At 40.9% G+C, this 21608-nt stretch overlaps 1 protein-coding gene across 5 annotated transcripts; it reads left to right on the forward strand.

Annotated features, from left to right (window-relative positions):
- Positions 1-659: 659 nt before the first annotated feature.
- Positions 660-18524, forward strand: SMPDL3A (sphingomyelin phosphodiesterase acid like 3A). 5 transcript variants are annotated; one of them, XM_036317013.1, is made up of 9 exons: positions 783-978; positions 3593-3806; positions 4869-5013; positions 9584-9680; positions 10811-10980; positions 12222-12402; positions 14396-14520; positions 16382-16535; positions 18310-18524. In XM_036317013.1, exons 1-9 carry the CDS (start codon positions 867-869, stop codon positions 18375-18377), a joined length of 1266 nt encoding a protein of 421 aa, XP_036172906.1. In that variant the 5' UTR covers positions 783-866; the 3' UTR covers positions 18378-18524. The 5 variants fall into 5 exon arrangements, with proteins under 5 accessions (XP_036172910.1, XP_036172906.1, XP_036172907.1 ...); XM_036317014.1 differs by having other exon boundaries at positions 16382-16496; XM_036317017.1 differs by lacking the exons at positions 783-978; positions 18310-18524 and adding an exon at positions 660-680 and having other exon boundaries at positions 16382-17090.
- Positions 18525-21608: the final 3084 nt, after the last annotated feature.

Consider the following 21608-nt stretch of genomic DNA (forward strand, 5'->3'; position numbering starts at 1 on the left):
GTAATTAGTATATGTGTGCCTCAAGAAGAAACAATGTTAAAAATGAAAAATTGGTCATGTGGGCTCTCTCCACCCCACTCCCCCATAGAAAGAAGAGGCAATCTGCATGATAAAAACCCTTGTGCCCTCCCCTCCCCCAGAAGTCTTGCTCTCCCAATGTTTTCCCTTGTCCCACCCTTCTTCCTATAAAAGCCTTGCATCTTGTACAACTCCTCCAGAGTCCTCTGGTTGCTAGATGGCATGCTCCCCAATGTAGGAATCACTTAATAAAGCCAAATTGATCTTCACGTGTACTAGTTGAATTTTGTGGTTTTTTTTTTTGTTGTTTTTTTTTTAACAAACAAGACTCCCAGACCTAGGGTACTGAGAAGTCGTCATGGACCATCACCATCCCTTTCGCTTGTAAAAACCCAAATGTCTGGGCTCCACCCCCAGACTTTCTGATCCAGTCGGCCCGCTGTGGAGCCTGGGGATTTTCATTTTAACTCGAATGCGCAGGCAGTGCTGAGGCTGCTAGTTCAGGAGCCACACCGAGTTGCGCGATATCGGTCTCCTCCGAATCAGATACTTGAAGGTTTCCCGCGTCCCTTCTGCGGAGCAGGCCCTCAGCTGTAGGGCCGGGTGGCCTGGCCCAAACACATTCCTTCCCGGGGCGATCACCGACGCCGAGCCGCCGAAAGGCAAGTAATCATTAGACAGCTCCCGGAGGCCAGGCTAACCCGAGTGGCTGCAGACTCTGCCCTCGCACGTGACCGCCGGGCGTCTACACATACATTCGCCCGCCTCCCCCCACCTCCACCTCCGGGCCCGGCGGCCCAGTGGAGCCCAGGACCGCTCCCGTCTCCCGGGCTGCGGCTGTGCCCGCGATGGCGCTGCGGGACGCGCTCCTCTGCTGCCTGTGGGTGGTCTGGCTCGGCCACCCCGGCCTGGGGCTGCCCCTGGCGCCCGCCCGCCGCTCGAGTCCCGCTCCGGCGGTTGGTGAGTCGTCCGTGACCTTCCCTCCCCCGAGGGGCCCGGGAGCGCTGGGGCGGAAGCGCCGCGCAAAGTCAGAAAAGTGCCCGGGACAGGCCGAGCGCCCCGGCCGGGAGCCTGGCGAGCGGAGCGCGGGGAGGGCGAGGGCGACGCGGGGCCCGAGCGCCCAGCCCACCCGCCGGGAGGTCGGGCTCCGCGGGAGGAGTCCCCGCGCCCGAGGGCGCTCCACGCGGGCGCGCGGCGGCCGGAGCCCGCTCCTGGCAGGGGTTGCCCTTAGTGTCCAGGTGCTTTGCCCCCGGGCAAGGAAGGAAGGGAGCTGCGCCTCCGGGGAACATCTGGGAGTCGGCTTCCCGCGCTTCCCGCGGCCCCGAGTCCGCGCAGAGCGGAGGGGAGCCGAGGGCGCTCCGCACGCCGCCGGGTGTCCCTTTCAGTGGGGCTCGGAGGATCTTCGGTCCCCGCCGCCGAGAGTGGTGACATTTTCTGCCCCCTCCCCCAGGCAGAGCGCGATCACAGCCTCGGGGCGACCCACCCCGAGTCCAGGTTGGGACCTTCTTTTCACGTTGCCCCGATGCCGGGCTGCGGGCGCGAGCGGTCTCGCTCATGCTCAGCGCTTTGCACGGTGCCTGTTGCAGCGCTGGTTCTCAAAGTGTGGGCCGGGGCCGCCAGCAGCCTCATCACCTAAACTTGTGAGAAATGCAAGTTTTCCGTCCCTACCTTCGCCTATCGATTCCGAAACTCCGAGGATCGGGGCTCAGCAATCTGTTTAAGAAGCTCTCATGGTGATTCTGGTAGACGCGACAGTGTGAGAGCCACTGGCCCAGGACAGATAAATGTTGGACGAGAGACTTCACAATGCCACCTGAGCCGTCAGTTGCAAAGATCAAGGTGCCCACACCTCCCAGACTCCCTTTAAAACAATTGCTCTGTTGTTTAGAGAGGGGAACGTTAGCCAGGTGTTTGGGGCATCGGCGCAGTGCTGAGTCCTGAAACCTCCGGTCTTATCTGTCGCCCTTTCTCATGTGACGTGGGGAGTGCAGTGCGGAAAATGCCTCCTCTCTGAAAGCCAAGTCCTCATGACTCAGCTCTTAGGCAGTTGAAAGCAAGAACGGTTTCCCAACTGTCAGGCGTAAGAAGTTGTTCCAAAACACTTTTGTCTGCTGGTTCCTGCTCTCATTAAAGCTGGAGCCGTGCTTAATCGGGTGGCTGTGTAGGATTCAGAGATAAAAGGTCCCCGGTGGCATGGGGGTGTGTGTGTGTGGGGGGAAACCAATGGCAAGTTCACCTTCTGCTTTTGAGAATCCGATCGCTGAAGGCTTCAGTGACACCAGGCGGGGGTCCAGCGAATCGCCACTCCCACCTCCGTCGTTTGGTAGGAAAGCAGCAAGGTTGAATCCCCCCGGGGAAGAGGAAGGGAAAGGGAACTTCAAAAAGCTGCTGAAGTGTGGACTCGGCCGTTTCACATTGGATATATTCTTTTACTTTTTCATTTGATGTAAACCCCCAACCCAACCCAGAATGTCTGGATTTCCTTACAACACCCACCATGACGGCCTCCGGCTCACTTATGTGGTGTGTATGTGTGTGCGCACGCCAGTGCCCAGTCTCACTTTCCTGCCCAAGTCCTGGTGGTCAAGAGGACAAAAACCCACCAGAGTGTGTTTAGCCACAGCTCCTTAGCTTTGGTAGGTCAGGTCCTGCTGGACTATTTGGTAGGAACTGACATAAACAAATACTAGTGAACAGAAGCACATATTTTAAACAGCAGTATGTCCAAACATGGTTTACCAGATCCTCTAGGATAAATTAAAACATTTAAGATAAGTAAGTTTTTTTGGGGGGTATAATTTTGAGCATTTACGTACCTATGTTGACAACACACACATATTTGTGGAAATATTTTTAAAGAAAGTAGTTGTGGTTAGGGAAAAGAACTTTGGATTGTTAACCCGAGAATCTGAATTGGAATGTGGGCTCTGCCGCCTGCCAGGTCTATGGTCTTGGGGACACACACACACGCACACATGCACACACATATACACACTCAGCATTTTATATACAATTTTATTAGAAGTAGAAGGTGAGGCCTCCTAAGGCTCACTATTCATAAATCTCAGGTTAAGGGCCTGTCGGAGCTCATTCTTAGCTACTATTTAAAGACACCCTCCAGTGCATCTAAGTAATTACCCCTCACTTACCTGTCTGGGAATCCAGTGTAGTGGAAAGAACACTGGACTGCAAGCCTGGAGAAACTGGTTCTAGTTTAGCTTTCATTGCCGGAGGGAATCCTGAAATTTGCCTATGCCTAATTAAAGAATGTTTGTTGAGAGCCTAATGTAGGTCAGACATATTCTAGATGCTAGAGATATATACATCTAGGTATTAAATTATATAAGATGAATATGTCCTTAATGTGTTTCCAGTTTTGGTTTACAAAAATGTAGTATATTTATAATCTCATGTCCCTTAATCACAGTAGGTGTCAGCATCCATGTTACATGAGGTGAGTGAGAGAGAGGGATATCACAGGGAGGAGCAACAACCTGTCATCCTACTGGAAATGTTTACGTAGAAAGACCGAAAAAAGAATTAGATTTAACACCATTTCTTTTCTAATCACCAGGACAGTTCTGGCATGTGACTGACTTACACTTAGACCCTACTTACCACATCACAGATGACCACACAAAAGTGTGTGCTTCGTCCAAAGGCACAAATGCCTCCAATCCTGGCCCTTTTGGAGATGTTATGTGTGATTCTCCATACCACCTTATCTTGTCAGCATTTGATTTTATTAAAAATTCGGGACAAGAAGCATCTTTCATGATATGGACAGGGTAAGTTATTATATAAGTACCAGGAGTTACTCAGTGTCTTAAGCTTCATTAGATTGCTGAATTCCATAAGATTAATTATGTTTTAAAATTATTTGGTTTAAGAAATTCCAGGTCATTCAAATTAATCAACATTATTAGAGATAAAATTTTTAGAATTGTGTGTTTTTTAGAGTACACACTCTAGAAATATGCTGATGCTAGGACATGAATCCATAAGCAGCACACTTATATCTGTATCTTGATATTTTGTCACTTAGTAATGTGATAAAAGTCTTGATTAAATAATAAAAACAAATGGCAAAAATGGGAGTTAACCTGTGATAGCAGTTTTGCAAACAGCATCCTCTGGTGGTATAATGAAATATTCCATCCATTATGATAGAGTGAAGAGGCCTCTATTTCCTGTACCTGAAACAGTATTATTATTTTCTCCATTTTACATATAAGGAAATGAAAGCACTGAGCATCTAAGTAACTTGCCCGAGTGCACACAGCAAGTGAGTGGCAAAGCTGGGATTTTTAAAAATATATATTTTATTGATTTTTTACAGAGAGGAAGGGAAAGGGATAGAGAGTTAGAAACATGGATGAGAGAGAAGCATCGATCAGTTGCCTCCTGCACACCCCCTACTGGGAATGTGCCTGCATCCAAGGTACATGCCCTTGACTGGAGTCGAACCTGGGACCCTTTTAGTCCCCAGGCCGACGCTCTATCCAGTGAGCCAAACCAGCCAGGGCAAAGCTGGGATTTTTAATCCAGGCATTTTGGCTCTGGAATCTGTGCTTTTAATTTACTAAAATTTATTATTTCTCATAAATCTGCAGTCAGGCAGTAAAACAGGCTGAGATTCCTAGTTTATCTTTTGTGATTACACACATTTTTAAAATGAGATTCTTTGTGGGAGAAAGGTAAATGAAGAGTAGTTTGTCAACTCTTCACTCACATCTGCTGTTGGATGGCGGAGGTTTGCAAAGACAGTACACAGCAAGGCATTATGCATAAGTCTCATGAATTTCTTATGTAACCTGACTTTGTTCTCTATGATTCTTTGTTATTTTCAGGGATAGCCCACCTCATGTTCCAGTGTATGAACTCTCAACAGACACAGTCATAATGGTGATCGCTAATATGACAACCACTGTCCAGACTCTCTTTCCAAATCTCCAGGTTTTCCCTGCACTGGGGAATCATGACTATTGGCCACAGGTAAATCTGACCTTAACTTCCAGAAGTGCTTAAAGGATTTTTCCCATCAGTGGTGTAAAAATTGTGACAATAACTGGCTGATGGTAAGCTGTGGAGTGGGGCTCATTGAGGCAGAGTGTGCTCTTAATGCTAACCACCAATGAAGGCAAGATGAATGTTTGGAGGACTTTAAAATGACTCTTAATAACTCATAAAATGTTATGTCCATAGTGAGTTTTTGGAAGCACATACCTAGTTTGTGAACTATTAATTTTTCTTTTTCTTTATAATCTCCCTTTATTTCGCCTTTCTTTTGAGTAATTTTGTCATTTATTCATATTTGCATGATTCAGTTAAGGAGGAAGGTTAACATTGACAAATGTTTATGTTTTTCAGAATAACAATTAGGCATACAAAGCTCACCACACCCTAATCTAAGCTGGATTGTGATCGAAAACTTTAAAAACATAGCAAACTATCATAAGAACCAAAGAGAGAGGTTCAGGTTCAAACCCCGTTTATCTAGTTAAGATGTGATTCAAGGCAGAGACTGTATTCAGAATATTTAATGCCTGATATAGACAGCTGAGCTTCAACTTATCAGAGCAGCTCTTTGTTAAGCAGCCTGTGTGTAACAGCTAATACCAGCTTTGGTTTCAAGGTCTTGTTATAATAGTGTAGAACCCTCGATTTGTACAGATTTAAGAAATCTCAGAGATTATTGTTTAGTCCAGAGCATGGCAAATCAGGGCCTCTGGTCCAAATTGGCTTGCCACCTGTTTTAAATAAAGTTTTATTGAAACACAAGTATGCCCATTCTTCCTGTGTTGCCTACGGCTTCTTTTGCACCCACTGCAGAGCAGAATAGTTGTGACAGATCGTATCACTCATAAGCCTATCCTACTTATTATTTTGCCCTTTGTAGAAGAGGTTTGCTGACGTTGGTCTAGATCAGTGATGGCGAGCCTATGACACGCGTGTTAGAGGTGACACGCGAACTCATTTTTTTGGTTGATTTTTCTTTGTTAAATGGCATTTAAATATATAAAATAAATATCAAAAATATAAGTCTTTGTTTTACTATGGTTGCAAAGATCAAAAAATTTCTATATGTGACACGGCACCAGAGTTAAGTTAGGGTTTTTCAAAATGCTGACACGCCGAGCTCAAAAGGTTCGCCATCACTGGTCTAGATCTACTCTTCATTTTATAGATGAGAAAGCAGGCCTAGAAATGTTAAGTTGCTTGTTCAAGCACTCACAATCACTCAGGGGCGGAGCCCACATCCTGGGTCTTTTCTGTGCAGCTAGACCAGTGCCCTTGCACACATCCCTTGCTCTTGCCAGAGTAACATACTCAACACCTCTGGATTATGATGTTTGCTGTCCTGCCGCTCTTGGTCTACATTTTTCTTTTTGCTTAGAATATCTTTCCCATCTCATGTCAAAAGGATGCTTCATGAGAGTTTTGATTATATTAGTCAATCTAACCTGCATAGAGTGATTTTGAAAAGTTGTGCTCTGGGACGAGGGTAAGTTTCAAGTGACTTCTTGACACTGACCTCCAGCCTTCAGATGAACACAGTGTGAGTCTTTGTGAGTTGGCCTCTCAAACTGGTCAACTTTTGTGACCACTGAAATGTTAGAGCACAGGGTGCAGAGGCTTGGGGGTGAGGGTCTCCGGGGGCCAGAGGTTACACACATTGTTTTATTAGGTGACAGGAAGACTGGTACGGGGGAAAAGTGAGGTGTAGAGTCACATTCACTAGAATTTAAATCCTCATCTCGCCTTGCTTCTAACAGCTTGACCAACTTGGATAATTCACTTAATGTCCCTGATCCATAGGTCACTCATTTGCAAATAGGAGCAACAATTCCCTCCTGGCAGAATTTTTGTGAGAATTAGTGACACTTTATGAAAAGGCACAACTTTGTTATAGCATTAAGCTGTGGCATGCGATGCATTGTCCTATCTCCTTTGAGGATTTCTTTCTTTTTACTTTTATCTCTGTCTTCTTTTAATTTATTTTTTTTATTTTTTAAAATCTTTATTGTTGAACGTATTACAGATGTCTCCTTTGTCTTCTTTTTATGAAGTCACATCTTATAATAATTCAAAGATGTAGGTACCACCCAACTTCTAAACTGTATCCTATTACGTGTACAGCTAAGATAAATTGGACAGTCGGCATACCTTAAACCAGTGATGGCGAACCTATGACGCGCGAACTCATTTTTTTGGTTGATTTTTCTTTGTTAAATGGCATTTAAATATATAAAATAAATATAAAAAATATAAGTCTTTGTTTTACTATGGTTGCAAATATCAAAAAATTTCTATATGTGACACAGCACCAGAGTTAAGTTAGCGTTTTTCAAAATGCTGACACGCCGAGCTCAAAACGTTCGCCATCACTGCCTTAAACAGTTAATTTTTTTCTCTTTCTAGCTTATGACTTTATATTTTAAAATATTTTTATTATTCTACTCCCATCCTCCCATCCCACATGTCACATTTCAGGAATGTCAAATGTAACATGAAAGCCTCACCACAATATTACTAGAGACTGATACCTGCGATTGAATTCTGGAGGGTGTTAGTAACAAATACAGATGACAAGTGTTGTTTCCATTAAAACCCCATAAACATGTACATAAACATAGCTACATAAACGTACACATACAGAGGCATGTCCCCACCCATTCCATCAGAAGGTGATATTCGTGTGGGCAGCCCGGGGATTCCTTCCAGTGGCCACCCGCCCAAGAAAGCAGTCTGGGCCAGGGTCCTCATTCACTCCTAAACTGGTAAGGCTGGTGCCATGGAACTTACGGGTGGGTCCCACTGAATACCTCATTTCTCAGCAGTGGTCATGTCATAGCCCAAACGAACTGAGATGATAGTATGGTCCAATAGATAAGTGGAGGTAAGCGTGATGGCGCAAAGACCTGGGATTTCGAGCCTGCTCTGTGACTGACCAGTTGTTCCTGGATGAATCACCTAAGTTCTCTGGTGCTGATATTTCTCATATTTAAAATGGAAAAGTGTAGAGTGCTTTTTATATAATTTTAAGATTCCACTAGACCATGTTAGTACCTTGGTTTCCATCTCAAAGTAAACACATGGTTGAAACTTTAGGGTTTTTTTTGATGACGATGACCAATTTTTAATTTTTATTTTAAATTGATTTTTAGAGAGAGGGAAGGAGAGGGAGAGAGAAACATCATAATATGAGAGTGCAAAATTGATCGGCTGCTTCCTCTACACCCCCCACCAGGGATCGCCCCTGAAACCCAGGCATGTGCCCTGACCAGGAATGGAACTGTCAGCGTTTTGGTGCAACCTTTTGGTACATAGGATGACGCCCAACCAACTGAGCCACACCAGCCAGGGCAATGACAACTAATTCTAAATCAGAATCTGGATTGGCCTATGCTATTGTGTAATTTTCAGACAGGTGACTCTGATCTCTGACACGAACTGAAAATATGCTTTGGATAATTAGTTCCAGTTAAAACAAGTTATTTGCTTATTACTTGCTCTGAATGTATTTATACTTTCATTATGTACTAGGCATATGTATTAGGAACTAAGGTGACTCGGGTGTCATCTTGAGACATAACTAAGCATTTTTATTAATGATAACGAGGAAACTCCTTTAAGAAAAGGTCTCTATCACTATTATACAAGGAAATGAGGATAGTGAATAAAATGGCATCAGTTTTTTATTATATTTTTTAAAGACCAAAGTAGGAATAATTACCCAATTTTACAAATGCTTTCTGGGTTTCTATTCAGTATCTACTTTCTTAAAGTTTTGTTTTTTTCTCCCTTAGAGCTTATGTCACATAAACATATATTATTGTAGTATGATAAATAGGATGATAAAATATACTTTATGATAATAAAAATAATGTTTTATACATCTAGTACACCATTAAAAATCAACATGTTGATAAAATTCAGGCTGACATAAGAGACTTCTTCAAATCAAATTTTTATGGTTATAAATCTATAAGAGGTTAAGAAGTTTTTTACTAGTGTTAACATTTCAGAGGACTTATTCTAATTTTTTTCCATTCCTTCCACATGCTATGATTCCACATATGAGTGAGATTCCACATGTGATACTTGTCTTTCTCTGACTGGCTTATTTCACTTAAGATAATACTCTCCAAGTCCTTCCATGCTGTCTCAGAGGGTAAGAGATCTAGATTTCACATATAAGTGAAATCATAAGGCATTTGCCCTTCTCTGTCTGATCCTTTTTTTGTCAACTTGATGAATCATTATTCAAGGCCTGGTTCAACTGCTCTATTGTCTCTCCCTGCTGACTCTTTGGGCCAGACTTGATTGTTCTTGCTTCTATACTCCCAGAACCTCTGCAGTAGTACCTTGTGCACTGTCTTATAGGTGATTGATTGTATTTTGTCCCCGTCTCTCCAACTAAGTTATAAATTCCTTGAAGATCTAGTATTCATCTTTGCATTTTCAGATACCTAACATAGTAGTAAACACTCAAGCAATGTTTAGTTAATTGACCCACATATTCATTAGAGTTTCAATGGTGACTTATATTGTTTGTGGCCAGGATCAACTGCCTGCATTCACCAGCAAGGTGTACAGTGCAGTAGCAAACCTCTGGAAACCATGGCTAGATGAAGAAGCTATTCAGACTTTAAAGAAAGGTAGGTGAAAGATGTACTCATCTCTATTTTGCCTCTATTTTTATTAACGTTGTTTAGACGTAGGTCTTTCATATTTGCTTGGCTGTGCCAATTCTGAAGAGCCTCTGTGCCCAGTTTTTCTGGAGGCCACAAATCATGTTTGAAAGCCGAGGAGAGAGAGTCAGGGATGGTGAGTGGGCCCAGGGCCAGCATCTCAGTGACTAGCTCTGACAGTAGACTCTTGGGTGTTCTATTGCCACTGGTTTGCTGGTGTCAGTGGGCTTATGCCTTTAAGCTTCATCTCCATAGAGAGTGTAGTATCTTTGGTTTGTCTGCCATTTCTTCATTGGTCTCTGGCAAGATCCATGTGTGTTGCCATTCTTTGGATTTTGTATTTCACAATAATTCTCAACTTCCCCAATCATACAAGAGTAAGAGTTGGTATATTAATATTTCTTTTACAAAATTCAGTACCTCATTGTCTAGTGCCAATATATTTGTTGTATTTTCACCTGAATATTGGAAACAACTCTCGTTACTTTTATGTATAGAAGAGCGAACATTGGACCTGGCACATGTAGATTTTCCATAGTGTTTGTTAAACCTAATTCTTACCTAATGATGGCCTGTGTATATACAAACTAAACAATGAGATCCTATGTAATAAAAGCCTAATATGCAAATTGACTGAACGGCAGAAAGACCGGTGAAATGACCAGTCGCTGTGATGTGCACTGACCACCAGGGAGCAGACGCTCAACACAGGAGCTGCCCCAGGCCCCAGGCCAGCCAAGGCAGGTGCCAGTGGGGACCTCCCCTGATCACCCCACTGGTCACCCCACAGAGGGAGGCGAGCGGTGGGGGCGGGGGTGGGGCCAGCAAGCGGGCAGCGCCAGGCTGGCCAAGGTGGGTGCCAATGGGGGCCACCAATCATCCTGCCGGTCACCCCATAGATCGGCCCTGATCGCCGGCCAGGCTTAGGGACCCTACCCATGCACAAATTTCATGCACCAGGCCTCTAGTATAAATATAACCATCCTGGCTGGTTTGTAAATCTTTTTTTTTTTTGTAAATCTTAATGAAGAATTTGCTTTCATAGTGACTGCATATTTGTGTGTTTCTCTAGAATGTGTTTAAATTTGTTTTTATAGGTGGCTTTTATTCACAGAAAGTTTCAACTAATCCAAACCTTAGGATCATCAGCCTAAACACAAACTTGTACTACGGCCCAGATATTGTGACTCTGAATAGGAGTGACCCAGCAAATCAGTTTGAATGGCTAGAAAATACACTGAATATCTCTCAGCAAAATAATGAGAAGGTAGATTTCATAGACCCAAATCATAATGGGATAAACAGAGGGCTAAATTTGTGTATTTATTAAACTGGGGCGGGGGGGGGGGGGGGGAGGTGCATGTCAGGTATTAATAAAAATAGTAAAATTTGAAGATGTTTTCATATGAAATGCATGATAATTTATCTCTTGTTATTTGTTTTATTTTGTTTTGCTTTTAATGTTTTGAGGATTGATTGACATCAGTTCATATAAAAAAAGCTGATATTAAAATAATTGTGACCAATGTCACAGTTAACATATATGATCAACAGTGAAGTTTATTTATTATTTTTAACTAGTGGCCCAGTGCGTGAAATTCGTGCGGGGGGTGGGGGGGAGGGCGTATCCCTTAGCCCAGCCTGCAACCTCTCTAATCTGGGACCCCTTGGGAGATGTCCGACTGCTGGCAGTTGGACATCCTCTCGCAATCCAGGACCACTGGCTCCTAACTGCTCACCTGCCTGCCTGTCTGATCACTCCTAACCATTCTGCCTGCCTGATCACCCCTAACCGCCTCTGCCCTCCTGCCTGACTGCCCCTAACCACCTCTGCTTGCTTGCCTGATGCCCCTAACTGCTCCTCTGCTGGCCTGATCACCTCTAACTGCTCTCCCCTGCCAGCCTGATCTCCCCTAACTGCTCTCCCCTGCCAGCCTGGTTGCCCCTAACTGCTCTGCCTGCCTGATAGCCCCTAACTGCCTCTGCCTCAGCCTCTGCCACCATGGCTTTGTCCAGAAGGACCTCCAGAAGACGTCTGGTCTATGCAATCTAATTAGCATATTACCCTTTTATTAGTATAGATATATATTTTTTTATTGATTTCAGAGAGGAAAGGAGAGAGACAGAGAGATAAAAACATCAATGAATGGAGAGAATCATTGATTGGCTGCCCCCTGCACGCCCCCTACTGGTGGGGGATCAAGCCTGCAACCCGGTCATGTGCCCTTGTTTGGAATCAAACCTGGGACCCTTTAGTCTGCAGGCCAATGCTCTATCCACTGAGCAAAACTGGCTAGGGCAGCAGTGTAGTTTAAATGAGACAAGAGCATATATAGTGAAATAAATAGTTTTCTAATTTCATATTTTTTGGTAATAAATAGGAGAGATGGCATATTGGCTTTCTAAATTTTAATTAATATACTTTTGATCTTGGGTATCTAAATGTCATTTAGTTACGACAAATGTGCAGAAAGATTCTCATCAGTTCTCCTGTGTTTCTTTCCCCAGGTGTACATCATAGCACATATCCCAGTGGGCTATCTGCCCTATTCAATGGGCACTACAGCCATGAGAGAATTGTATAATGAGAAACTGATAGATATTTTTAGAAAGTACAGCAATGTCATTGCAGGACAATTTTATGGACACACTCACAAAGACAGCATCATGGTTCTTTCAGATGAAAAAGGTAATGTTAGAAGCACCTCTTACAGATATCAGACAGCCCTCTGGGTCAGAGGGAGAGGGCTGTCCCCAACCTCGATTCTCGTCTTTTCACATAAATGCATTTATACAAGAGGCCTTGATTGTGTTGTGATGAAGCCAATTTTATTAAAGCAATTAAAGCATGCACCTTTATTAAAGAAGCAAGGCAAGCAAATCTATGCATCTGGCTTAGGAAGCACAGATGGGTCCCAGCTAATCTGAAGAGTGAGTGGGGTGGGGGTCCGAGGCATATATACCCTCCTGTCTATAGGTTTCAGCATCCCTCTGCTGAATATTTTGGTACAGATTCATTCTCAAGGTCCCTTTCTATCTTGTGTCCTTCCCAGAATTCATGAGAAGCACCTGGAAACTTTAACTTGCCAAGCCTTGAGGCTGCTGGCTGCTCTGCTTAGGGAGTAAAACTGCCTTTTCTTCCTTTCCTCTTCCCCCCTCCTTTTCTGCATTCTCTCCTTAGGGAGGATTTTAACCATTTGCTCTCACGTGTCCTTGGCTGGGGAAGATAATGGCTTGTTATTTACAAGCTGGTTGTAAATTGCTCACACTGTTCAGCCTTGTTTTAACTCTCCTGCCTCAGGTTCCCTAGTCACTTGCTCTGGATTTTCCTAGCCTCTTACTGCCCTGTAACAGTAATACGACATTTTGTTCGTATCGCCCCAATCCAAGATGCTAAAGCAAAGCATCGAAACGCTGGTAATGTTTACTGAGTTAGCAAATTAAATGTTTCATTAAATCCAGCACCAGATTTTACTTAATATAAAAAGCAAAGGACAATTTACCATTGGTTTAAAGTAAAACATAATAAACTCTTTTAAGTACTTATATGCATTGTTAATGACTCAGCATTAAAAGAAAAAAAAAAACACAGAAGAAACTCTAGCATCAAACTGAACAATGATGATCTATTTTAAAAAATTATTTCTGCACCAGGGTAGAAAACTTGAGAGTTAACAAAGCAAGACTTCTGATTTTCTAGTAGTCAGTGTAGAGAAAAATCAATATGTGTTTTTTTCAGTAATTGGGGAAAATTTTTGAAATGCTTTACCTCTTTTATTTGGAATGGGTGGTCTTGGTAAAAATGATGATCTTTTAGAAGTTGATAGTTTTTTTTACTCAGAAATTTAGTTCTATGGTATGTATAAAACATGGTGACACTTAAATCAAATATTTATTATGTAATCATTGGAATATTGTTTCAGGTAGAGGTACAGGACATGTGTGTGTACTTGTAATAACTTGAATTTTTTATTATGAAACATTTTAAATATCCGAGAGCAGAGAGAATGGTAAAACAAACTCATGTACCATCATTTATTTTAACATCTATCAAGATTTTGCCACATTTGCTTTACCTATCCATTTTTTAAATTTTTTCCTGAATTATCTAAAAGTGAATCTTAACATCAGATGTCTTAGCCCTACATGCTTCTGGATACATTGCTAAAATACATGAGTCACTTACATAATCATAATACCTTTAATTTATCTAACAAAATTAATAATAATTCTTTGCTATCTTTTAATACCAACCCATAATAAAATGTTTCTATTTTCTCAAAAGTGTTTCTGACAGATGTTTCAAGTCAGGAATCATTAAAGATCATATATTTTTGGCCTACTATGTCTATTAATCTCTTAACCTGGAACTTGTTCATATTTTCAATATAGTTAAACTCAGTCTCTAAACAAATATATATATATATTTTTTAAATATATTTTATTGATTTTTCACAGAGAGGAAGGGAGAGAGATAGAGAGTTAGAAACATCGATGAGAGAGGAACATCGATCAGCTGCCTCCTGCACATCTCCCACTGGGGGATGTGCCCGCAACCCAGGTACATGCCCTTGACCGGAATCGAACCTGGGACCTTTCAGTCCGCAAGCCGACGCTCTATCCACTGAGCCAAACCGGTTTCGGCTAAACAAATATTTTTTATGTGCACATGTTTTGTCCAGGAAGTCCAATAAATTCTGCGTTTGTGGCTCCTGCTGTTACCCCAGTGAAGGGCGCTTTACAGAAAGAGACCAACAACCCTGGAGTCAGACTGTTTCAGTACGATCCTCATGATTATAAGTTATTGGTAAGTTGGTACAATTTTAGAATTGACCCCATACTTGTACATGTCTTCATAGCTTTCAGCAGTTGAGTTGAATGTTTTCAGCAGAGCTGTGTGCGCTGTGTTTTATGTAAAACTCCAATGTCTTCCTCTTTATATTTGGAAGGTCAGCTTTTGTAAGTGTGGGCTCATGAGGTCAGCCTTTGGGAGGCTGCTTCTCTAAAACCTCTAGACTTCACGTTCAGTTAGATCAGTGGTTCTCAACCTTGGCTGCACATTAGAATCACCTGGGAATCTTTTTAAAATCCTGATTTCTGGGCCTCATCCTCCGGAAATTCTGTTTCTTTGTGATGGGGTGGGGCCACAACATTAGTAACAAAGAAACAGAATTTCCAGAGGAGAGGCCCAGAAATCAGGATTTTAAAAAGATTCCCAGGTGATTCTAATGTGCAGCCAAGGTTGAGAACCACTGAGTTAGATGAAGGTTTCATTAGGTAGTGTCTTATCTGTGGACTTGTATATGTGCTGAAACTTTTCACTAAGCCTTATTTGTTATTAATGACTCTTCTTTAGAATAAAGTTATGAAGGAGAGTATAGGTTCTGAACCCATACTGTCTCATGAGCTGTATCACCTAACTTCTCCGTCTGAGTCTATTCCTTTGTAAAATGGGGATTAAAATATTACTGCCTTCACTGAGTTGCTGTGAGGATTATATATATATAAAGCACTAAGGAAATGCTTGGCTCCTCTTAAGTGCTCAATAAATGTCGGGAAAAACAATTTGTAAAGGAAATAAGTTGAGCTGAACATTTATTTTTGTGATAAAAGTTCTCTGGAGCTTGTACACGACTCTGCTATAGATAAGTTTAGTATAGAAAGACAGCATTTAGTTTATGGGTAGTACTCCTTTCAACAAATTAATTGGGAAAGAACTTCTCAATTATAGTGTCTATTGTTGTAACTATATATATTTTTCCTAGATAAACTTAATAGGAGGTAGTCCTTTTATTTCCTAGAATATGTTTTTATAAAAGAGGTAGGGCAGAGGAAATCTGGTTTAATCCATAAACATTAGATTGAATGAGGAAATAAGACAATTGGCAGATAAATTAGTTCAAAGGAATCTTTTTACAACTATTAGTTGCCTAGTTTTGGATCTGAACCTCACTCATATATGGATCTGCATGTGTGTATATATGTACTAACATAGAATGATGTCCCTGATACAGCACTCAATACTTTTTAAAAGTCCAAAAGTTTGTATGGTATGACCTCATTTTTTTAAAAAGCCAAAAAATAGGAGATAGGTGTATATTTTCTAAATACTTATATTTGTTTTGTACATAAACTCTAGAACAACACAGGTAACACGAGAGTGTTGGTAAATGTTTAACAACCTGTTCACTCAGAAAAAACCCCCACACACTTTGATTTATAGTGTTTGCTGATTTCCATGATGTAAATACTCCCATCATGGCCAATTTCAAGCTGCCAAAGTAATATCAACTAACTGGCAGGATTCCTGAAAATTTGACAATCGGCTCTTGTGAGCTGGTTCCAGCCGCCTCCAGCACACCACTGATAGGTGTAATATTATTAGTGGTGGCCACTTCGGACGTGTGCGAATTGAAGGCTTTTTATTTTGTACATCTCTTTATGTAGTTTATATTAATTTGGATTATGTTCTTTCATTTCTTTTTAAAGTGAAAAAGTAATATAGCTCTTCTATTTGGACGCTTCCTCCAAAATCAATTCTCACTTTTTTAAATGACTACAACTTAAAATTAGGAGTGGCACATTAAGCCTAGTAAGGACTCTTCTTGCAGCACAGTGTTTTATATGCCCCCGAATGAACCAGGCTTTCTTACCGTTTTTAACCGTAGGATATGTTGCAGTTTTACTTGAACCTGACAGATGCCAATCTAAAAGGAGAATCCAACTGGCAGCTGGAGTACACCCTGACCCAGACTTATGACATTGAAGATTTGCAGCCAAAAAGTTTGTATGGCTTAGCTAAAGAATTTGCAGCCCTAGACAGTAAGAAATTTGTAAAATACTATAATTACTACTTTGTGAGTTATGACAGCAGTGTAACTTGCGATGAGTTGTGTAAGTCCTTTCAAATTTGTGCAATTATGAATCTTGATCGTAATTCCTATGTAGATTGCCTCAAACATTATTATCTAAAGCACAATCTATAGTATTTCACAACTTGTGTTCATAGGAAATGTAACAGTGCTCTGTTTCTGCGATCAGTTTGTGAGACTTGTTATGTAAATCTTTGTGAGTTACTGAGCGGGCAAACAGAATTCCTTTCTTTGCTTTCTTTTTTTATGATGCCCAAATGAAGATATTTTTAATATTCCAAATCTTTGTTACATTAAATATATATAAACTGCCCACTAGAATGATGTTTAGATACACATTTTCTGTCTTCCAGTTTATATGATTATATCTAATTTATACTCTTGTGACAATGCCGTTTTTATAGTCAAGGAAACGACTTCTTCTGAAGTGTGATGAATTATTTTTCAAAAGATAATTTTCAGTTTGATTGATTCACTCTTATTAAAACCCCATGTGTAAACTGAAGCTCAAACTGTTTAAATCTCATGTGTAAACTACGGTTAACCCTATTTACACTCACTGTGTCCTCTTGGGAAAACGCGGACTTCTCATTCGGGTCATCTCGGAGTCTATGAAACATCACCAGACACGTGGTATCTAGCTGTCTTCACTCTGTGAGTGAAGGGGAGTGCTCTTCAGTACTACTAGCTTTTTTCTTTTTTTAAATCCTCACCCGAGGATATTTTTTCCATTGATTTTTTAGGGAGAATGGAAGAGAGAGGGAAAGAAAGAAAGAAACATCGATGTGAGAGAAACCCATCGATTGGTTGCCTCCTGGATGAGCCCTGACCAGGCTTCAGGCCCAAGGAAGAGCCTGCAACCAAGGCACGTGCCCTTGACCAGAATTGAACCCGGGACCCTTTGGTCTGCAGGCTGACGTTCTATCCACTGAGCCAAACTGGATAGAGCAGTACTGCTAACTTTTAATGAGAGAATGTCACAAGTTATACTTACTGTAACTGCAGTGCTAGCACAAGGCCTGGGTCCTAGTCCAGTGTCTGACACTTGGTAAATAACTGTTGAAATGAATTGAAAGGTGCGAATATTTCCCACAGAAGCGTATGGGGATGCAGCAGTGGCATTTTCTTTGTCACAGCGTTCGGAGAGAGGATAAAAAGGAGCTTTCATTCCATGGGGTTGATTTTGGGGTTCTTCCATGGTTGTTGGCTTCTCAACAGCTTCTCTCCAGCTGTTGCTTGTTTCCAGGCTCAGTGGGAGGATTAAAGGAGAAGAGAAGAGGATGAGGCTGAGGAATTTAGGGGAAGAGATGATTGTACACCCCAGTACCCCCAGTACATTGGTTTGCTGGAGAATACATACAGTCAGGAGCTTTAATCAATCAATGAGGAAAGTGAAACTCATTATCTTGGTGACTGGTTTGACTTCACGTAAAAAAGGACTTGTTGGTTTCATCTTAATTTCCAGAGGGCCAAGATGTGAATATTATAAAATTAAAATATTATATCTAAGAAACTATCAATATTTGTTAGGTAAACCTTTTTTTAAATTTTTAGGTTTAAAAATAAATTAGTATGTTTTAGACATGAGAATACTGAAACAAAGCAACAATTTATTTTTATAAAGTTGTATCATTTAGAAATCATCTGACCCGCAATTCTATTTAAGGTCAGTATTGTCAGATGACTACATCATGTATTTATATATTTTTATACTTAACGGACAGATGTTTTAAGAAAACAGGCTTGCGCCGTGTCAGGAAAATTGCTGAAAGCCAAAGATGGCGGGAGGTGACTCAGACAACGAGTCCTAGCACCGGAGGTGAACACACTTGGGCTTGCAGGATGATTGTGGAGGGAATTTCTGCATCTTCTGGGGACTTGGGGAGTGAACATTTAGGGTCCTTCCCACATTATTCTACAATAAAAACTTTTAATGCTACCTTTTTGTGTTCAGTTTACTTTTATCTTAAAGTGGAAATAAATGGTCTCAAAGTTTCAGTAACATTTAGGTACATTATCCGTAGTTAAAGAAATGTTTCAATTCTATAATCAGAGCTGTTACTATTATTTACTGTGGTTTATTTCAGGTTATGTTCAATTATTTTAAAAAGTTATGTCCACAGTAAAACTTGTCTTGATTTGCTTCTGCTTATTGCTAGTGCTTTGGCAAATTTATAAAATATACCTTGTTTAGATTATTTGAATTGATACTTTCAAACCAGTTTTGTTTCAACATTTAGCCACACATTGATAGGAAGGATGGGAGTAAAGGTGAGGGAAATGGGAAAGAGTCCTTAATAAGAACCACTGGTTTAGGTGGGTAGAGATTTAGGGGCAAAACATACCTACTAAGATATACTAGGAAATGTCTATTCAAATGAATTCTTTCCTTTTCTAATACTAATATTCTCACATATTATGAATGGTTTGGCTAACTTGAACAGCCATCTCCCATCTTGAATGATGGGGGAAAATCTTCGTAAATTCAGCAGCCCTCCTGGTGGTGCCTAGTCCTAGGATACCATCTGATCTGTGTCCAGCCCCTGAGAAAATTCTGTTACTAGACTCTTAAAAGATGAGCTGAATCCTGCCTCTTGAATATTGTCACATCTGAATGAGTCAGTCAGAGAAAGACAAACGCTATGATTTCACTGTTATGTGCAATGTAAACAAACAAACAAACAAAATTGAAGCAGGTTCATAGATACAGAGATTAATTTGCCAGAGGGGAGAGGGGTTGGGAGAAGGTGAAGGGATTAAGAAGCACTAGTTGGTAGTTACAAACAGTCACGGGGATGTAAGTTACAGCACAGAGCATATAGTCAGTAATATTGTAATAACTATGTATGATGCTAGGTTGGTACTGGGAATATGGGGCGGGGGGGGGGGGGCGGGGACACTTTGTAAAGCATATGATTGTTTAGCCACTGTGTTGTGCACCTGAAACAAATACAAAATAATATTCAATATAAATAACTGAAAAATAAAATTAAAAAAATAAATAGTCAACTCCAATTCAAAAGAAATAAAAAGAATATTGTCACATCTGCCTCGTGTGATTCTTCTATGCAGTGAGCTTTATGCCACAAGAAGGAAGATGGGACTTCATTGGGCTAACAGTAGAGGTGATGTGACTGTTTCTGAACCTGCTTGCTAAATAAAATCTATGAAACTCTGCTTTCATTGTTAACATCAGAAGAAGTTGTCGGGGGAAAAGTCATTTAATGTACAGTATTTTTCAGGATGGCCAGTGCAAGCTGGTTAGATAATTAGCTCTTAAAGAGGTCTTTTTGCAGTTATATAAAAATGTTTTGTTGCCTTGTTAAAGAAATCTAGTCTATCCAATGCATACCCACCAATGGTTTGTATTATTTTTTCCATTTCCAGGTTTGCAAGATAATTAAGAATACATACATGTATATCCCTTAGCTAATCAGTTTTGGCAGCACACTGAACAGACAGATACCTGACATTGAGTTAGCTTTAAGCTTATTGGCTGTGCCAACAGCTAGAGGCAATTTGGAACCCAATCCCTGGAAAGCATTTGCAGGATTTATCACCTGTTTGCCTGACACCTTCTCAATGGTGAGAGGTCTGGGTACACTTGCTAATCCAAGAGTGTCTTAAGGCTCGAGTTGAGGCAGAGGGGTCCCAATGGAGACACCTTTTCAACAACTCATTTGTCATTTTTCCTGTTAATCCCTCAAATGACTGCCCTGTGGTGTTAAAGGACAATCGCAGCGGCCTGAGGTAGTTTCTGTTCACCTGGAAATTCATTAGTCATCACCTTTTCTCTTAAAATCTAGCTGGAACCTTTAGCTGAAATATATGTGGTTTCTTACAATCCTGTATTTGTTTGCAAAAGGTTAGTATCATTAAGTTTCGAGTCTATGTATATTAAAATCCTTGGAAAATTAAAAATGTCACTTAAAATTTTAAAAATACCATTTATTCATTATTATATTTTAATGGATATATTTGCTACACCAGGGAAAACTAAAATCTTTCATTTGGAATCTTTATGCTTTAGAAGCAAAACATGATCTTTTCAATAAGAATATATTTAAGAAGCTATTCGGCTTCAGTTGAGAATAGTAAGCCATCGAAGATTAAACAGGGGGATCCTCTGTTTAGAAGCCACAATGTTTAAGTTACTCATATGTTCAATAATTATTTTACAGAAAAGGAAAGTGGGTCCGTACATTTATTTATCAAATAAATGTCTATGGGCAGAGTCGACTGAGAAAGATTAAGTAGCCTGCTTAAGGGATATACCTAATTAAGGAAAGAAGCTGTAACTCAAACCCTAGCCTCTGACTTCAAGCTCAGTACTATTTCCATTATAGTGGTCAAGTTTGCAGCTTTCAGCACTTTCCACATCGATGTATAATTCATCAGGTTCACAGGGCAACAGATAAACTCTTCTGCCCAAACCATTTTTTTTTGTTATGTGTTTCACAATTGAGTTAATTTTTTCCAAGACTGCCTGTTAGTATTTAAAATCGTTGTGTTTATTTAGTAAACACAACTGCCTCTTTGCCTCTTTGTCCTGTTGAAATCTGCCTGTTCTGAGAGCTTGTAATTAACACTCACCTGATGCTGCTTGCTTCCTTATGGGGAAACTCACCTGATTGTCACCCATCAATTGAAAATAACACAACCAGCACTGAGGCCACATGATGTCTTGACCTGCTTCTATTAAAATTAAACTTTCGGGTATTTTTTCCTGACCAAGACATAATTTAAGAATTACGCAAGAAAGGATTTATCCTCTTCTCTATTACTTTAGAGTAAGGGAAATGGAACTTTTCAAGTATAAGAGACTTTTTTTTCAATGTTGATTTTTACATATTAATGCATTATTACTTTCAACACACTGCTAGAAAGCTTTTATTTATTTTTTGGATAATTCTCACCCGAGGATATTTTCCTATTGCTTTTTAGAGAGAGTGGAAGGGAGGGGGAGAGACAGATAGAGAGAACCATCAATGTGAGAGAGACACATTGATGGGTTTGGTTGCCT

Source organism: Myotis myotis, unplaced genomic scaffold (assembly GCF_014108235.1).
Source record: "Myotis myotis isolate mMyoMyo1 unplaced genomic scaffold, mMyoMyo1.p scaffold_m19_p_7, whole genome shotgun sequence".
Lineage (NCBI taxonomy): Eukaryota > Metazoa > Chordata > Mammalia > Chiroptera > Vespertilionidae > Myotis > Myotis myotis.